This window comes from Fistularia commersonii, chromosome 22 (genome assembly GCF_037954325.1).
Source record: "Fistularia commersonii isolate RoL2024-O1a breed Wild chromosome 22, RoL_Fcom_v1.0, whole genome shotgun sequence".
Classification (NCBI taxonomy): domain Eukaryota; kingdom Metazoa; phylum Chordata; class Actinopteri; order Syngnathiformes; family Fistulariidae; genus Fistularia; species Fistularia commersonii.
The window spans coordinates 641,817-659,299 of NC_141305.1; the positions used below are offsets into that span (position 1 = coordinate 641,817).

General features: G+C 53.1%; 2 protein-coding genes across 4 annotated transcripts; one reads left to right on the top strand and one right to left on the bottom strand.

The window, feature by feature from the left end:
* Nucleotides 1-671: 671 nt before the first annotated feature.
* LOC147221211 (ras-related protein Rab-27B-like) lies at nucleotides 672-10,547 on the top strand. Of its 3 annotated transcripts, XM_086169276.1 has the most exons (7): nucleotides 672-960; nucleotides 2,884-3,057; nucleotides 3,138-3,223; nucleotides 3,653-3,756; nucleotides 3,962-4,085; nucleotides 6,715-6,939; nucleotides 7,069-10,547. In XM_086169276.1, exons 1-6 carry the CDS (start codon nucleotides 688-690, stop codon nucleotides 6,905-6,907), a joined length of 954 nt encoding a protein of 317 aa, XP_086025402.1. In that variant the 5' UTR covers nucleotides 672-687; the 3' UTR covers nucleotides 6,908-6,939; nucleotides 7,069-10,547. The 3 variants fall into 3 exon arrangements, 2 of the variants coding, with proteins under 2 accessions (XP_086025402.1, XP_086025401.1); XR_015107842.1 differs by lacking the exons at nucleotides 6,715-6,939; nucleotides 7,069-10,547 and adding an exon at nucleotides 4,775-4,878 and having other exon boundaries at nucleotides 3,962-4,676; XM_086169275.1 differs by having other exon boundaries at nucleotides 6,715-10,547.
* A 194-nt stretch (nucleotides 10,548-10,741) lies between these two features.
* Nucleotides 10,742-17,454, bottom strand: LOC147221212 (alpha-N-acetylneuraminate alpha-2,8-sialyltransferase ST8SIA3-like). Its single transcript, XM_086169273.1, has 4 exons — nucleotides 16,916-17,454; nucleotides 15,782-15,904; nucleotides 12,147-12,704; nucleotides 10,742-11,319 (listed from the first exon to the last, which is right to left on the bottom strand). Exons 1-4 carry the CDS (start codon nucleotides 17,071-17,073, stop codon nucleotides 11,034-11,036), a joined length of 1,125 nt encoding a protein of 374 aa, XP_086025399.1. The 5' UTR covers nucleotides 17,074-17,454; the 3' UTR covers nucleotides 10,742-11,033.
* Nucleotides 17,455-17,483: the final 29 nt, after the last annotated feature.

Genomic DNA, 17,483 nt, shown 5'->3' on the forward strand with positions numbered 1-17,483 from the left:
AAAAAAAACATTTGTTGGAGCTGTTCAGTTTTTGGAGGCAGCAGCGCAGGTGATGAGTCACCCATGCTTTAAAATAACAACCTCCATCTCAGGATCTTAGAGATGGTAGAACCTGATGCTGGCGCTGGATGACAGGCTCAGTCCTGCCAGAATTGATCTCCACGCCGCCAAATAGCAACGCGGTTGTCCTACAACAGGGCAGGTGTGGACCACACGCTCTAAGATGATGGACGGAAACTCCGCTTCCCCCAGGAAACTCCAGTATCTGCAGCAACATCGGGCAGATCCCGGCTCCACGTGGGCGGCTTTCTGCCTCCACAGAGTGTCTCAAACTAACGGTTTCATGCTAATAGCGTCCTTGGAACCGGTGAGACGAGCGAGCCTGGGGCCGAGGTCGCCGTCAAGCACCGATGAAGGCACATCGGACTTGACGGGAAGAGTTGAAAGAAGGAGAGAGGAGCACCTCAGGGTATCACGCAGCACAGTAAGCCTATTGTAGCGTAGCTAGTGGCTAAGCTACAGCTAAAGAGAGAGCGAGGGTGTGCGTCCCTTGGCTGGAGGTGAAGATGGCTCCACACTAACCACCTCCACCGGTACACAAAGTTCCCTTTTTTTTTTCGTTTTTTATTGTAAATTCCGTACCAAGTGTTTCCCACAGGCTGTCAGAGTTTGTTTTCCAGCCCTCTAATGGAGGGATTATTAGCCCGAGCCTCTCGGAGAGGGGCCGGCTCCCCGTCCGACCACATCGTTTCAGCCCAGGACGCCATCCAGCCCTCAGAGAGCCTTCAGATCAGCACGGGGTCTGGAGATCCCGGGCCGGAGCTCCTCCCCCGGGTCACGTGTCAGACGGGGAAAGGTTCACAACACGATGTGCCGTGGCATCATGAGAGCGGATGCTGCGGCGGCGGGACGACTCCACGGCGCTCTGCATGGACGTCGGCGCTCCGTGACGATCGACTGGTAAGGACGGGAAGCAGTGTCTCCTTTCATTACAGATGTTTTCTCTGCGCCGCCTGTTTCTGCAGATTACTGAAGGTTAGTAAGCTGCACTTTCTGTGTAACTCCAGTGGGATCACGGATGTGGCGGTCTGATGTCCACTGATGGGAGACATTCAAAAGGTCAAAGGGTCAAACTCACTTTGACAGGTTTTGTTTTTTAAACCGAGAACAACCGAGGTGCAGGTGATGGCGATGTGTTTCGCCGTAGACGACGTTCTTAAATCAGCGGGTCGGTGGTCCACAGACGTGCGTGGTCTTACCGGGCGTCCCAGTGCGTCCTGCTCAGCTGTGAAGCTCCAGCAGGTCTGCAGACACGTTTCTACATGAAACGACGACGCCGGAGCTCATCATCGTGAGCCGACACGACTCTGTGCCGGCGCACCTAAAAAAGTGTCACGCTTTGATTACGTTCATTAGAACTTCCACTGGTCGGACTCCCACGGGGTTCCTTTCTATGTTTCTATTTTCCTCAGGGTTCTCCGGGTTCCTCCCACAGTCCAAACACACCCAGGAGGTTCAGTGGAGACCCTGCATGGTCCAGATGTGCGAACGAGACCGCCTGGTTGCATGTCTCCGTGTGATGAGTGGAAAACCTGTGAACGGTGTTCCTGCGCAGGTTCTCGCTCATCCAGGTCACGGCGAATTCTTGTCGTGGCGACTGAGCTTTAATTTCTTCCCTTGAAGACGCTTCCGAGGCGTGAAGGCTGCCGTCTCTGACGTGTGAATGGATGTTTCTGCAATGTGTGAACGGTCGGACGTCTCCGTGTGTCCCTATGATGGACCTCAACCCTGAATTATGAATGAATGAATGAATTTCTATTCAGCTTTAACAGTCTGATGGCACGCATGACTTTTTTGTCGTCGCTTAATATATCCGTCCCACCCAGTGAGCTTAGAGCAGTGGTTCTTCACCTTGTCGGAGGTACTGAACCCCACCTGCTTTACATGCGCATTCACGAACCCTTCTTTATTGGATGGAGGATCGTTTCGTCGATGGGTACAAAGAACAGGCAGAGTAGCCTTTTCATGGAATCTGGCTCCCTTCACCTTGAATCCAGCAAGCGCTATGTTCTTGTAGCTCCCATCTCCATGCAGCTGAAGGAAGCCTTCCCTTAGTTTTGCCGGTGCCGGACTAGAATTGCACATCTTGTCTTTGCAAATCATGCCGTTAGGACATCGATTCCAATCGCGTTCCGTCATACACGTGAATCCGTATTGTAGGTGTTCTTCCGACCGCTTTCTTTTTTTGCCCGACATAATTAGTATGAAGGGATTAAGATATTAAGAAAGAAATCACATGACGTACCATCACGACAGTCACAAGTCGCTACAACTGATCGCGCCAAAATCCCCGCAGCACGGATAGGCCGAGCTATGTAGCGTGATCACCTGCGGCCGGTGATGTCATCACCAATGTGTGTCTTGACCTCCGCCGAACCCCTGAGACCGACCCGCCGAACCCCTGGGGTTCCATCGAACCCGGGTTAAGAACCACTGGCTTAGAGGCAGATGTAGGAGGTGGCAGCTCAGAAGAGACGTCTTTCTTCAGCCGGGCCCACGGGGCCTCCAAACCACCCCTAATAGAGCTAAATGCGATTCTCCACGCCGTCAGTGGCGGCCTGTGTCGCAGCGAGCGGAACCGAGGCGGCGTCTCAGCCCAAAGCCCTGGCGTCAATAGAAGGAGTTCTGTGTCCAAACTGCCTCTTTGCCCAGACAAACTTCACACAGGCATTTGACTGCTCATGTGGAGATCAGCCCCAGTCATGTGCTCGTTCCCCTCCGATCAGCGGCTAATGACCGCAGAGTTCTGACGTCGGGGGGCCGCGGGACCACCGGGTCGGCCGGCTTAGCGCTTCATGGAACCCCCCCCACTTCCTGCGGCAGGCTCGGGCGTTGGGCTGCACGATGGGCGACTGGGACTACGACTACCTGATCAAGCTGCTGGCCCTGGGGGACTCCGGCGTGGGGAAGACCACCTTCCTCTACAGATACACCGACAACAAGTTCAACCGCAAGTTCACCACCACCGTCGGCATCGACTTCAGGGAAAAGAGGGTGGTGAGTAACACACCCGGGATTTCAGTTTTGTGTGTGTGTGTGTGTGTGTTTCAGTTCCTTCTATGTGTGGTTTCCCGCAGATCTACACGGGAACCGGTGCCGATGGGACGACGGAGAAGAACTTCAGGGTCCACCTTCAGCTTTGGGACACAGCGGGACAGGAGAGGTGAGGGACTCTGCACTCATGTTGGTGCTTCATTCATCACGTTGGGCTTCGCGGAAGTCTGGAGGAGCGATTCAGGAGGAGATGAAGGAAGAAGGTGAACAGGGGAAAGAAGAAGTGGAAGAGACGGTTGAGTGAAAGTTAAGTGCAGTTATTCATCTGACTCGGTGAGGTCTGAGGGCTTTTCTTCTCTGGACCAGCCTGCCTCCTGACCACCACCAGCAGCAGATTCTGGAAGCAGAGCTGGAGACTCATCATCCATGCGGAGTCGATGTTTTGATGATGATGATGATGTTGTGGTGTGTGTGTGTGTGTGTGTATGTATGTATGGATGGATGGATGGATGTCCTCTTCTCGGAGGTGCAGGGAGGGAGGGGTTATTCATGGCGTTGCTTTGCCATCACCTTTATGGTTGTCCTTCCTCCACTGTAGGTTTCGCAGCCTCACCACGGCCTTCTTCCGAGACGCCATGGGCTTTCTGCTGATGTTTGACCTCACCGATCAGCAGAGCTTCCTGAACGTCAGGAACTGGATGAGTAAGCCATCTTCTCACTGCAGCCGTTGTCATTCAGTCAATGCCGCCACCTTCCGGTCTCCTTGAAGCAGCTCGTAGCCCAGGCTGAGGGCCATCGGGTCTTTGGAATAGCAGGAGAACTTGAAGAACATTAGAACGATGCGCGCGGAGCCGAATAAGCGGCGACGGCGTGTTGTGTCGGTAACGGACCTCCTCCATGGTTTCAGGTCAGCTGCAGGCCAACGCGTACTGCGACAGCCCGGACATCGTCCTGGTGGGAACCAAAGCTGACCTCCGGAGCGTGCGGGACGTTCATGCCAGACAAGCCCGAGACCTGGCCAGCAGATACGGGTGAGAAGGCGGATATTTTCCTCTGCGTGACTGAGACGGACCGAGCGTGGTCTTGTGATTTGATCTCGTGGTCTAAACTTGGCTTCAGTAGACGCTGATCGGTGCTTTGACCCTGAAAGGTGCTCCATAAATCTCCTCTTAATCTAATATCCGAGAGCTCAATGTCTCTGCTAACCACTCTTGGTTATATTGGACCCTGGGAACACTCAGCGGTGATGCGTTGCAGTCCTGCCTCCACAAGCGCCGTGACCGGACAATGTCCGCGTTTGCAAAGAAACGCAGGACGGAGCTGCGTTCGCGGTCCTTCTAGTCCAGCGGTCGGCAGCCCGCGGCTCCGAGCGGCTCGGGAAAATAAATGATAAATATTTAATTGAAGTGTATTTCATTTGTGGTAATTCCTTTTTTTAACTTTTAGTTCTAAGTCGGAAGATTATTGTGATCTTGAAATATTTAAAAAAATTATATTTATTATTTTTCGCCGCTCAAAATAAACGTCACACCGGCGGAAGCCGGTATACCCGCCGGCCGGTAAAGTCCCGATGTGCAGATGCTGTGCGCAGAAGTTCAGGAGCAGAAGTCCCATAAAACCAGGTAAAATGAATATTTATGAAGATATTTTGCAAATATTTATTTTTTATTGTTTACTGACACAGTGATTTTTTTTTTCCCGATTTATTTTTAAAATTCAGGTCAAGGCTCCGCTCCACGCTCTGAAAGCCCAAAGCTCAAAATGACTTCATTACATAAATAAAATTTAATTTTCTCCGCAATACTTTGTGAATTTCAGAAGCAACACACTTGTTTATTCAAAGTGTAAAGGTAATAAAAAGCAATATATACAGTGGTACCTTTATTTTAGACGTCAGAAAGTAATTGCGGCTCCCGGTGTTTTCTTTTCCGAGGAAACCGGGTCCAAATGTCTCTTTGGGTGTTAAAGGTTGCCGACCCCTGGACTAGGAGGAGAAGCACCTTGGACGTGCACGTCTCCAGACATTACTCAGAACGTGTCTTCAGCCACAGGTGGTCCTTCCAATGTGGAACGACACCTAATTATGTTCTCAAGTGCGACTTAATTATGAAAACGCTTTGTTGGTCTGCAGGGGAAACTAGTGTAGCACTGAATGAAAAATCATTTGATACACACACACACACACACACACACACACACACACACACACACACACACACACTTTGGTACCTGTCAATTGTATTGAATTTCCTCTTTGCTGTCATGTTGAAGAATGCATTTGTATCAAACATATGGTAGTCGCGCAATTTCGGCCTTGTATTTCAGATCCACTGAACTTGGTCCTCTCAGGCCTCGTGCACAGCTGAGAGCCGTCTGAACATTTCTGCATTTCACCACAGAGTGACGCTGGTGAGCGGCCTGGAAACCTCAGGCAACTTGAATGAAGATGATAATGATAGTAATAGTAATATGTAAGGGTAAGCGCTAATTGAATAACATATAAGTCTTTCCTGTTAGTTGGGGTCAACAGTCCAGAGCGTAGGAGAGTGTGGAGAAGAGGTGAAGAGACGGTCCAAGAAGGTTGGAGTGGGTGGAGAAAAGTGTCAGGGGTTCCAAGAGATAGAAGAACATCAGCCAGAAGAAAAGGAAAGGTGTACAAGACAGTGGTGAGACCAGCGATGATGTTTGGACTAGAAACTGTTCCAATGACCAAAAGACAGCAGGCAGAACTAGAGGTTGCAGAGATGAAGATGTTGAGGTTCTCTTTGGGAGTGACCAGGATGGAGAGGATCAGGAATGAGTCTATCAGAGGGACGGCACATGTTAGATGTTTTGGAGAGAAGGTCAGAGAAGCCAGACTGAGATGGTTGGGTCATGGACAGAGGAGGGATAGAGAAGATATTGGTAGACGGATGCTGGAATTGGAGCTGCCAGGCAAGAGGTCTGGAGGAAGACCAAAGAGAAGATTTATGGACGTCGTGAGAGAAGATATGAAGGTAGTTGGTGTGAGAGAGAAGGATCCAGAGAATAGGGTGAGATGGAGAAGGTTGACTCGCTGTGGCGACACCTGAAAGAAGAAGAAGTCTTTCCTGTGAGTCCAAATATTGTTGTTGTGCCAACTGGACTTGAACTTCTTCCCATGAAGACATGTCTGTGGAGGTTCTCAGTCATCCAGGTGGTGGTGAATTCTTGTTGATATCTTCTCGTCAAGTGGACTTGAATTTCAAGACGTTTCATCCCCGAGGCTTCTTCGCTTCTGGTGATGTGCGAGTTGATCAGCAGAAACCTGCTCTGAACAAACCCCTCAGCCCTGGTTTCTGCAGATCCAATCTTCCGTTTACACCCAAACCCGGACTCGTCCAAAACCCTGGCAGTTGTATTGGGAAACTCTCCACAGGTGATCAGAAGTGAAGAAGCGTCTGGGATGAGGTGCTGACACGTCTTCAAGTGAACAAATTCAAGTCCGGTCGGCACGACGGGAAGATTTCTACAAGAATTCACCGCGACCCGGATGGCTGAGAACCTCCGCAGACACAACAAAGCAATCATCTGGTGACCAAACGGACGTCGGTCAATGAGTGCTGGGTTCAGGTTTGTATCCAAATCTTCCTTTCCTGGTCAGAAAGCCCTGACCTCTCCGTCCGCCCTCTGCTTCCTCAGCATCCCCTACTTCGAGACCAGCGCGGTGACCGGCGCCGACGTGGACACAGCGGTGACGACTCTGCTGGGCCTGGTGATGAAGAGGATGGAGCAGAGCTCGTACGAAGGTCCCAGCAACCAGCAGAGCGGCAGCCAAGTGGAGATCCGCCGGCCGCGGGCGACTCCCATCTACAGGAGGCTGTGCCCCTGCTGACCTTTGAACCCTCCGAGCCGGGCGGCCGCGAGGTGAGGAAGACTCCCGTTGAAGAGCTCGAATTCAAGAAGAGTGAGACCTTGCGCCAAATCCCGCGATGACAACCTGCGAGGACCAAGAGCTACGAGTGTGTGTCCTTTATCCCCCCATCTTTATCCAAGCCGTCCTGCGCATCCGTCCCGTCACGAGCAGCGTTCTAGGACCCGTCACAGGAACCGGACCCTGCCTTTCCGGCGTGGACCTCCGGGGGGTTGCTACGACAACAGGTGCGCACGGCGATCGTGACCCCACGACCCCCTCCGTGCGCTCCAGATGTGGGCCTGAGATCCAGATGTGTGCAGATGTTTCCAACGGAGCGGCCGCGATGGATGACAAGAAAGTAACCCGTGCTTGTTTAAAACCGCTTGTCTGGACAAATGGACTTGAGTTTCTTCACTGGAAGGGGTTGAAACGTCCTCAAGTGAAGAAACTCCAGTTTCCCAATACAAGAATTCACCTGGAGGACTGAGAACCTCCGCACTAATGTCACTCATAATTATTATTATTTTTGTTGTTAGTAGTAATATCATCATCGTTGTTATTTTTGTTATTGTACTATTGTTGTTGTTGCTAGTAGAAGTAGTAACGCTAGTACTATTATTATTATTATATGCGAAGTCTAACAATTCTAAAACGATTAGCATCGTAGCTACTACAGTGAGCTAGTGCATGCTGCTGCAATGCTACCTGGTTAGCTGTAGTGCTAATACGTTTGGTAAGCAGATGCAGTCCTGGTGTAAATATTGTGTTTTAGGCAGCAGATACATGTGAGAGTCTTCATTTGAAACCCTTTGTCCTCCTGTCAGCATCATGCCGGGACGGTTTTGTTTTTCTTTGGATGCTTGACTTTGGAGGAAACTCCGGAGCCTCTCCTCTCTCCTCCTGGCCTTTGGAAAAGCCTCCTTCAGGGCCACAGCCAATCATCTCCTTCCATCTGACCTCCTGTCATCTGTTCCTCCGTCCATAAACCTCCTCTGAGGTCTTCTGCTGGACCTCCTCCACCCTCAGCATCCTTCTGCCCAGATCTTCTCCATCCCTCCTCAGTCCGCTTCCAAACCATCTCGGTGAGACTTTATCTCCGGACCATCTCCCATGTGCCGTCCCTCTGATGGCCTCCTTCCCGATCCTGATCCAAAGAACAACCTCCGCGTCTCCACTTCTGTCTTCTCCTCAGCTGCTCTTCACCTCCGTCTTCTCCACCTTTCTCCCACTCTTTTCTCCACGTCTTCTCCACCCTCTCCGTTGCTCTGGACTGCCGACCTTCTGTACTTCCAACTCCTCCACCTCTTCATGTCCGGCCCCTGTGGTCTCACAGCTCCACCTGGGTCGCATATCGTGCCTCGAAGCAGCTCAGCTCCTCCAGGCCTGAAGGTTCACTCTTGAATATTTCCAAAGTTCCCCTTCTGGACACCAGAAAAAAGTTCAAAATACACCTTGGCGCCGAGGGAACCTGCGGTTCTTCTCTTTATTTTCGTGTTGGACGTTCCTCCAGAAGACGTGCCATAATTATTGATTTCCCGGATGATGTTCCCCAAAGAGTGTTTGTCAAAACACCATTTGGATGTCATTCAGAAAGAAAAAAAAAATGTATATATATCTATATAAACAATTCCAGATGGCGAATTTCACAGAAAAATACTGTTTTTATTTGACACATTGAGGCATTAATGGAGGGAGAATGCAGGCACGTCATGTTGATCTACCATGGAGTCTAATCAAAAACACTGGAGACATGGTTTCTACATGGACCACACTTTTCTTTATATACGAAGCTCCTTGTCGGGTCATGACTTCTCGACAGCAGGTACAGAAGCAGCCAAGCCTTCAGCCTCCGACGGAACCACATGCAGATTCGACCGAGTCCGAGAACGTTAAAGGGTTATTTGAGAAGAAAAAAGGTCCTGTTTTACCGATGCTTTTGGAATAAAGACGTCGCTGTTGTTTCCCCGCCGTGGTCGGGAGGACGTGGCGGGACGCGTCCCCTCACGCCGCCCGCTCCGTCTTAAAACGGCAATATTTAAAAAATAAAAACCGGAACATTTCAAAATGTTTTGTGGCGTGGAACAGCTTCGGGAATCCTCCCCCTCAGATGCCTGTTCTTTGGCGACGGCTCCAAATCCGGCGTCCGCCAAACCCCGGGTTCGTCGGCGACCTTCCTCCGTTCTGAAAACCCGAGCTGGTCTACAGACATAGAAAAATAAAGCTGCTTCATCCGGAGATGCCGGCGAGGTTTGGTCCCGTGTGGAAAACGCCCGTTTTCGCCGTCCTTCGTACAAAGTTACATCTGGAATAGAAACTATAGCAAAGAAGAAAACGTTGCCCTCCGGACGATCTTTGAAAAGGTTCGTACAAAACTAGCCTAGGAGACGCGTCGGTGCCCGTCGCATGCTGGACCATGCTCTTCACGCCGGATGCAGAAGGTTACGTAACGTCGGCTCGGATCTTCACGCCCTCGGGCAGGAGACGCCTTCGCCAAAGCCCGCTCGGGTTGCGTCTTCTCCGTGAAGAGCGTTTGGAAGCTGGCGGAGGCGGTGGATCCTGCGGCCGACCGGTTCATGCTTCACCTTGACTAGGTGTTGCCACGACCTTGAATATCTCCTGCAGGAAGCGGGCCATCCGGCCATCTTCTGCTTCTTATCCACCTCGGGGTCTCGGGGGCGGCGGCCTGAGCGGAGAGGCCCGGATTTCCATCTTCTAGCAGGTCTGAGGAGTCCCAGCCAGGAGACGCGGCCCCTCCGGCAGGTCCTGGAAAACACCTCACCAGGGAGGCACCCTGACCAGATGTGACCTCCCAAGGCTCCTCTGGAAGCCTGAGGAGCAGCGGCTCTGCTCTGAGACCCTCCCGGGTGACCCGGACACCCCGAGGAGGAAACCCCTTTTCGTGATCTGGGCCGCCAGACCGTCCGCCGACTTGGTCAAGAGCTGCAGGTGGAGACATCTGGAAACATCACGCGATCTTCTCGTGGTTCTGGAGAAATAAGTAGAGAGCTGACACTGAAGATTCTGGAGATTGTCGGGTCTGGCCTTCTGCGCGGAGGTTCTGGTATCCGATCCGTGAACGGGGTTCCTCCGTCGGCCTTTGAGCGGACCTCGCTGGCAGATGGACGTAGACGGTTCAGACCGGAGAGTGAAGGTTGACCACCGGGCGACCACAACCACCTGAAACCATCACGTGCACCGTGAGGAGCTCCGCCCGGCGCCAGGTCTCCCCAGGAGGAGGTCCTGCTTCGGGCCGCCGTCGCCGGACGCCGTCCTCCCGTCGCCCGGGAGACGCCGAGATGACGGCACGTTGTCCCGAACCAGACGTCCACCAAACTGGATGTAGAACTTCCGGAGCGACTGAGCTCCTCCACGTGACAGAAGACCGGGAATGTTGGTCGGGACGAGATTTCGATTCATTGGGAAATTTACAAAAAGGCTTAGAAGATCTTGGAGCTCTTGGAGAGGCACGAACCGGGAGGCCGCCACCCGCCGACCCCGCCTGTGCGTCTATGGCTTAGTTTTTGGAATGTCATCCGCTCAAATCTGGAGAAAATCAGACCGCCGCAGCAAAAAGTGTGTGTGTGTGTGTGTGTGTGTGTGTGTGTGTGTGTGTGTGTTGTACAGTCTTGTAAACAAGGGCCGTTGGATCTGATAACGAGAAAAAACACTGGCGTGGCTCCGTCCCTGAGATCAGGCAGTGGTTTCAGTGAACAGAATCAGCGTAGCGTCCTGGAAGGCCGTCGGTCAGACGGAAACGCATGAAGCGCAACCGGAAGGGGAGACTTGTTGATCTTCTTCTTCTTCTTCTTCTTCTTCATCGTCTTCTAGTTCTTGTTGTTGTTGTTCTTCTTCTTCTTCTCCACAGCAGGATCTTTGCCGTCCCCGTTGCCGTGGAGTCTCTGCCGGCAGCCATGCAAAAGGAAAGGAAACGCAAGCAACGGCAACACTGGACACGACGGCGCTCGGGTATGTCCGCGGCGCCCCGCTCGGGGTGACGGGTGGGCGTGTGGAATGGCGGCGTGGTTGGATGCTCTCGCGTGGATCATGCGTGGTGGGCGGCGGCGGCGGCGGCAGGGGTCCGAACGGCCGGGTCGGGGCGCCGCGCTCATGCGGCGCAGTGCGTCAGGCTGAGTTTGGTCACGCCGTCCCTGTGGAGCTTGTAGAGGAGCTTGAACTCGCTGGGAAGCTGGTGGGTCTCCCGCCACTTGGTGGTGAATTTGGTCCCTTTCTTGTCGTAGTAGTGGTAGGGCAGCTCCTTGCCCGTGTTGGGGTCCCAGCCGAAGGGCCAGAAGCCGTAGAGGTGGATCTCGTCGCACATGGCCGACGCCAGGGTGTACATGAGGATTCCGGTGCTGAGACGTTTGGGGGAGAGGTTCTTGGTCTTCCAGTATCTGCGGGGAAAACCTCAAGTCATTCAGAGTCACAAAACAACTCCGGCAACAACGTTTCGGGCGGAGTTCTTCAGAGGACGGCTTGCTTTCCTGAATCCATCTCCTGTTTGTTCGTTCATTCATTGTCTACACCGGTTCTCCTGCACTCCAGTTAGCCTATCTCAGCTGGCGAGAGGTGGGGTTCCCCCTGGATCCATCACAGGCCCACATATAGAGACATACAACTATCGCCCCCTTATGAATACATCTGGAGTCTAGAGTCTCCTGGATGTGTGTGGAATGTGGGAGGAACCCGGAGGAACCCCACATAGACATGGGGAGAACATGGAGACTCCACGCAGAAAGGAGTCCCTGTGGGAATCCAACCAAGGACCTTCTTGCCCGCATTGATACTGACTCCGCTGTTTTGTGCGTTAGTCAGGCGCTGACCAGCAGGCCAGATGTTCTGAATGTGCTTTGCAGGCCTTCTCCAGACAGCGGTCAGAGAGACTCGTCTCCCCCCTGGCCGGAGAAGACGGTTCCCCAGGCAGGGAGTCTGAAGTAAAAGGGCCTTTTTGTCTCGAAATGACAAATGGTCGAGGAAATTCTGTGACGAGAAGGATCATCCGAACTTTACCAAAACCAGAGGACAATCAATCAGTGAACGGGAACCTTTAGAACCGAACCTTCTTGCAACGTTGGGCCTGAAATGTAGGACAGTATGTGAAGACAATACGCTGCAGTCTGAGGGAGTCACGGCTGGACGTCCACTCCTTCAGACTGCAGCGGGACCTCGCTGCACATGCATGCAAAGAAATCACAAGTGCATTTCGAATCGTCCGTCTTACTTGTTGACATCGTGCATGATGTTCCCCGGCCAGGCCAGCTCCACCTTCAGCTGGCCTTTGTGCTCCACAAAGAAGTCCACCAGGGTGCGGGTCACTGTGGCCGAGGTGTGCAGGAAGAAGGCCGGGATCCAAAGAATGGCCCCTTCCAGCTTCTTCAGGTTCAAAAAGAAGTTGTTTCGGTCTTGTATGGTCAGCAGGTTATTGTAGTACCTCTCCAGGATGCTGGGGTTGAAGGTGGTCAGGTTGGTCTTCCTGCCCACATCCTTGGAGTAGACCTCCGTGGGGGCAAAGTTGCAGCGGAAGACGAAGTCGGCCTGGTCGATTTCGGGGCCGCACTGGCTGCCGGTCAGGATGCCGCTGTTGCCGACCACCGCGCACATACTGTAGTGCTTGTTGAGGATGGGGGACAACTCGGGCAGCAGCGACCTGAAGTTGTTGCTGATGGAGAAGACGTACTTGTGGCTGGAGTAGTCGAAGTGCATCAGCTGGCCGACGCGTACGCTGTTCTTGGTCAGGGAGAAGTTGTTGGGAATGTCGATGTAGCTGAAGATGTCTTTCCTGGAGGAAGAAGAAGAAAAACAGGAGATACTGCAGATGTTTGATGGCGCGGTCAGTTCTTCAAGAACGTCTATAGGCGATCTAGCCTCTTTGGAAACACTCTGGAGCTCAGGGTTCCTCTGCGTTTGACGTTCGTCACGCTTCTTCCATGTTTCTATAATGGGAAGCGACACAACATCCCCTGGGGCGGCGACAAAGAGAGACCTCTGTGTCCGATGACCATCCATCTGTAAACTGAAGCGTCCGATGGCCTCTGAACACAACTGAAGATCTCATGAGACTCCGGCATCTGCTGACCCAAACTGGAACGTCTCCATCTCGGCCTGAAGGCACGGTCTTCACACCAACTGGCTTCCTGTCCTCTCTCCCTACACCCATAAATCTCCACTCTGATGTTCCTCTGGACCTCCTCCTACCTCGCCGTCCTTCTACCCGGGTCTTCTCCATCCCTCCTCTGTCCACGTCCACACCTTCTCGGTCTGACTTCATCTCCAGAACATCTAACATGGGCTGTCCCTCTGATGGAGTCCTCACGCCCAAAGAGGAGCCTCCACATCTCCATCTCTGCCGCCGGTCTTCTCTTCAGAGTTTCCAAACTAGACACCACAACTGCTCTTCACCTCCGTCTTCTCCACCCTTGATGGCCTCTCCAACCCTTCCAATGTGCTTGCATACGTTCCCACCCCTCTTCTCCACCGTCTCCGTCGCTCTGAACCGTTGACCCTCGGTACTTCAACTCCTCCACCTTCTTCATCTCCACTCCCTGTAGTCTCACCACTCCACTTGGGTACCTCTCATTCTCAGACTTGTATGCTTTCCAGCTGCAGCTAGCCTTCACCCCTCTCCTCTCCAGGTCGTACCTCCACCTCTCCAGATGTTCCTCCACCCTGTTCTCACACCACATCGCACCATCATCCGCAAAGATTCCTGTCTAACCTCCTCCGCCAGCTTGTCCATCACCACTGCAAACGCACTCCCACCTCCACCTGGAACTCCCGGACGGGTTCTGGATCTCGTCGTCGTTTGTACTTCGCGATCGACATTGTCAAGGTTCCACTTTTGTAGTTTTGTGACACTTAATTTATTGTCACCCGACAGTCTGGCGGTCCTTCTGGTGACCCCGCTCTATAAGGGCAGGGCGCAGGGACAAGGCGGGAAGACGAGGTCACGCAGGAGGGGCGGAGTCGGGAAAATCGACGCGGCGGAGACAAAGGAGACGCTTGTGGATCCGGGGAGCTTCGCGGCGGAGGGGAACCCCTGCTTCCCACCACTCAGTGTGCATATTGTGGGGGATGACAAAGGGAGTACACATGGACGTATAACAAGACTGTAATCAGAAGATGGCCTCTATCGTTTAAAAAAAGGAACCCCTGTTGGAGTCTTTAGGTCGTCCCTCAGACAGCCCGGCGCTCCCAGTCAATGGAGTCACTTGTTCTGTTGTTTTACATTCATTGCCGGAGATCGGGGCTTCTGTGGACCAGCGCCAGACAAAAGGTCTCCTCTTCCTCGCCATCATTTCTTCATGAATGCTAATTCATAAGCTGCTATGTGACATACACTGGGGCAGAAAAGTCAGCCACCGATTGTGCAAGTTCTCCCGCTTCAAAGACGGGAGAGGCCTGGGATTTCCATCGTAGCTTCACTTCTGCGATGAGACAGAATGAGGAGAAAGAATCCAGGAAATCACATGGCCGGATTTTTAACGAACGAATTGGTCAATTCCTCGGGAAAATAAGTATTTGGTCGCCTAAAAACAGAGATTTCCGTCTCTCGCGGACCTGCAACTTCTTCTCTAAGAAGCTCTTCTGTCCTCCACATGTTACCTGGATTAATGGCACCTGTTTGAACTGTTATCAGGTTAAAAGACGCCCGTCCACAACCTCAAACAGTCAAACTCCAAACGCCGCTGTGGCCGAGACCAAAGAGAAACCAAACTGTAAACCTGCACCAGCTGGGAGGACCGACTCTGCAACGGTGTGAAGAAATCAACTGCGGGAGCAAATATTAGTCAACGGAAGACATACAAGACTGCTGATGATCTCCCTCCATCTGGGGCTCCACCCAAGATCTCACAAAACGATCGCAAGAACATTGAGCAAATATCCCAGAAGCACTCGAGGGGAGCTGGTGGAGCTGCAGAGAGCCTGCTTCACACGCTACATCTCCAGGACCTTCTGAAGGCTGCTAGGGAGCACCTGGGTGATCCAGAAGAGGACTGGGAGGATCTTCTCTGGTCAGATGAAACCAAAATACAACTTTTTGGTAAAAACTCAACTTGTTTGGAGGAGAAGGGATGCTGGGTTGCATCTGAGTAACACCACAGCTGCTGTGAAGCACGGCGGTGGAAACATCACGCGTCGGGGCAGTTTTTCTGCAAAAGGACCACCGATCGGTGGAAAGGAAAGAATGAGTGGAGCCGTGGATCCGGAGATACGGAGTGAAACCTCTTTCCATCAGCAGGAGCGCTGAAGATGACTCTTTCAGCAGGACAATCATCCCAAACAAACCGCAGGGCAGCGAAGGAGCGGCTTCCTAAGAAGCATTTCGAGGTCTCCACATCTCAACCCCTTAGAAAGTCTCTGGAGAAAGTCCTCGAAACATCAGCGCTCTAGAGGAGCAGGACAAAATAGCAGCAACTGTGTGTGAAAACCTTGAAGATTTACAGAAAACCTTTGACCTCCATCATTGACAACAAAGGGTAAATAACAAAGTATTGAGATGAACTTCAGTTCTGGACCAAATACTTTCATACTATCATTTCCAAATACATTCTTTAAAAACCGCACAGGATTTTCTGGATTTTTTTTTTCCCATTCTGTCTTTCATAGTAGAAGTGCAGCTATGATGAAAACGACAGGCCTCATCCATCTTTTTAAGAAGGAGAACTTCCATGAACAATCGGCAGCCGACTATATACTTCTTTTCCCCCCAGTGGGAGCTTTGTGGCCCGGCTGGTTCCATGCAGCTCCTCCCGGCCTGTCCAGCTGCTGCTCAAGACTCTGAACCGCAGGGAGGTGAAAAGAAGGAGTGGTAGGTTTCTTTGCGCCGTAAAGCCGAAGCGGAACGGGACGTGTTACCTCTGCTGAAAAAAAGCCGTCTTGTTGAACTTCCACTTGGACGGCTTCCCTTGGAGCTCCTCGTTCAGCGCGTTGGTCAGGGGGATGAAGGAGGGGTCGAGGAAATTCATGGCGAACTGAGACCTTGGAGCGAAAACACGAGAAGGAAAAGCATGAATCCTTTCTATTGTCCTCTCGCTAATTACAGGCCGGAGGCTCTTCAAGGATGATGGATGGATGTAGATCCAAACGCTCTCTGGATGCCCGGGAGCTCGGCAGACCTTCAGGCCGGCCAGCCGGTGTCTTCGGCTGCCATTTGGGAAGCGACGATCCGATCGGGAATCTAATTCCGGCTCTCGTATCGAGGGGTCGGTTGTTATCGGCGGCCCGTTTGCGCCCGACGCCTGCGACACAACTGTTGACCCCGGAGGGGTTTTCGAAAACGCCGCGACCCGGTTTTTGAGGTGTGAGCTGGCGTACCGACGCGGCGGCCTCGGCCGCGAGGCGCTCCTTTGGAGGCATTTTAAGATTCAAAATCATAACAGGTTTTAAACGACGAACCAGAAGTGCAACGCGGCAATTAGAGGCGCCTGCCAGACAACGGCCGGGGCGTCACTGAGCCCGTCTGCACGGCTTAAAACAAATACAAATTATTTGCGCTTTCCTCTTTCCCATCCCTCGTTTTTAAAACCGCTCCGTTCACTTGATTCGACATGGTCGACACCCCGCACATGCATGAGCGGCGTGCACGGTGGCCCGAGGCGACGATCACCCGCAAACTTCCATTCATTCACACGGAATCCGAGGCGTTTTCCCTCCGGCCGAATGAAAGCACGGATGTCTCGGTTTCCAGAAGATGCGGCTCCGCCGGCCTCCGTCGCGGGCATGACTTTGAATTTCCCCGCCCTGTCTGAGGATTTCAAATCAATCCCGCACAACCCGCAGGACCCGCCGGCCGCCCTTCCCCTGGAACGCCCGCTGGTGCGGCTTCTTTTTTTTTTTTTTTTTTTTTTTTCTTTCGGCCCAGAAACGCATCTCCACCTCGCCTTTCGGACGCTTTGCATTGCGGCTGAGGTGTGCGTGTGCGTGTGCGCGTCCCGCACACCAGGCCCCATCCCGTGTTTACGTTTGCACGGTGCGGGGGAGAGGACTCACCGAAAACCTGCGTGGAACATGATCCTGGGTCCCCCCATGTAGTACTTGGAGGAGGCGAACAGGCTGTCCTTCCGCAGGGACACGTAGCTGATGAGGGACAGGATGAACACGGCCACGCACAGGATGACCAGACCCAGGGCCTTGGCGATGCGGACCATCTTGGGAGCGGTTTTCCGTGCTCGTTTCGTCCTCGCCGGCTGCCGGTCCGCCGGAGGAGCGGCGCTCAGCGGGTCCCGCCGAGGCGTCGGCCGCTCGGCTGCAGGCGGGCGCGGAGGCGCGGAGGCTCGGACGGACGCGCGGCTCTCATTCCAGCCCAGCCCCGCTGCGGCGCGCCTCCGGGCTGCAGGGCTGCAGGCTTAATCAAGGAGATGGACACCCCCGCCCCCCACCCCCCACCTCACACGCACACGCACAAAGCCCCGGCTCTCAGAACAAGGCGTGCACACTGATGAAGACAGGAAACACACACACACACACACCCGCGGGCGGCTCTTCCGCACGACGCGGCCGCTCGGAGATGCTCCTCTGCAGAAGCTCTGCTGGAGAATAAACGTCCTCAAACGGATGC

Excerpts from the sequence above, each read along its gene's own strand:
- LOC147221211 (XM_086169275.1), top strand. The coding sequence starts at position 688 with ATGGAGGGATTATTAGCCCGAGCCTCTCGGAGAGGGGCCGGCTCCCCG. Across the intron at positions 961-2,883 it reads CGCTCCGTGACGATCGACTG|GCTCGGGCGTTGGGCTGCAC; the intron begins GTAAGGACGGGA and ends TTCCTGCGGCAG. Across the intron at positions 3,058-3,137 it reads ACTTCAGGGAAAAGAGGGTG|ATCTACACGGGAACCGGTGC; the intron begins GTGAGTAACACA and ends GGTTTCCCGCAG.
- LOC147221212 (XM_086169273.1), bottom strand. The coding sequence starts at position 17,073 with ATGGTCCGCATCGCCAAGGCCCTGGGTCTGGTCATCCTGTGCGTGGCC. Across the intron at positions 15,905-16,915 it reads ATGTTCCACGCAGGTTTTCG|GTCTCAGTTCGCCATGAATT; the intron begins GTGAGTCCTCTC and ends TTTCGCTCCAAG. Across the intron at positions 12,705-15,781 it reads ACGGCTTTTTTTCAGCAGAG|GAAAGACATCTTCAGCTACA; the intron begins GTAACACGTCCC and ends TTCTTCCTCCAG.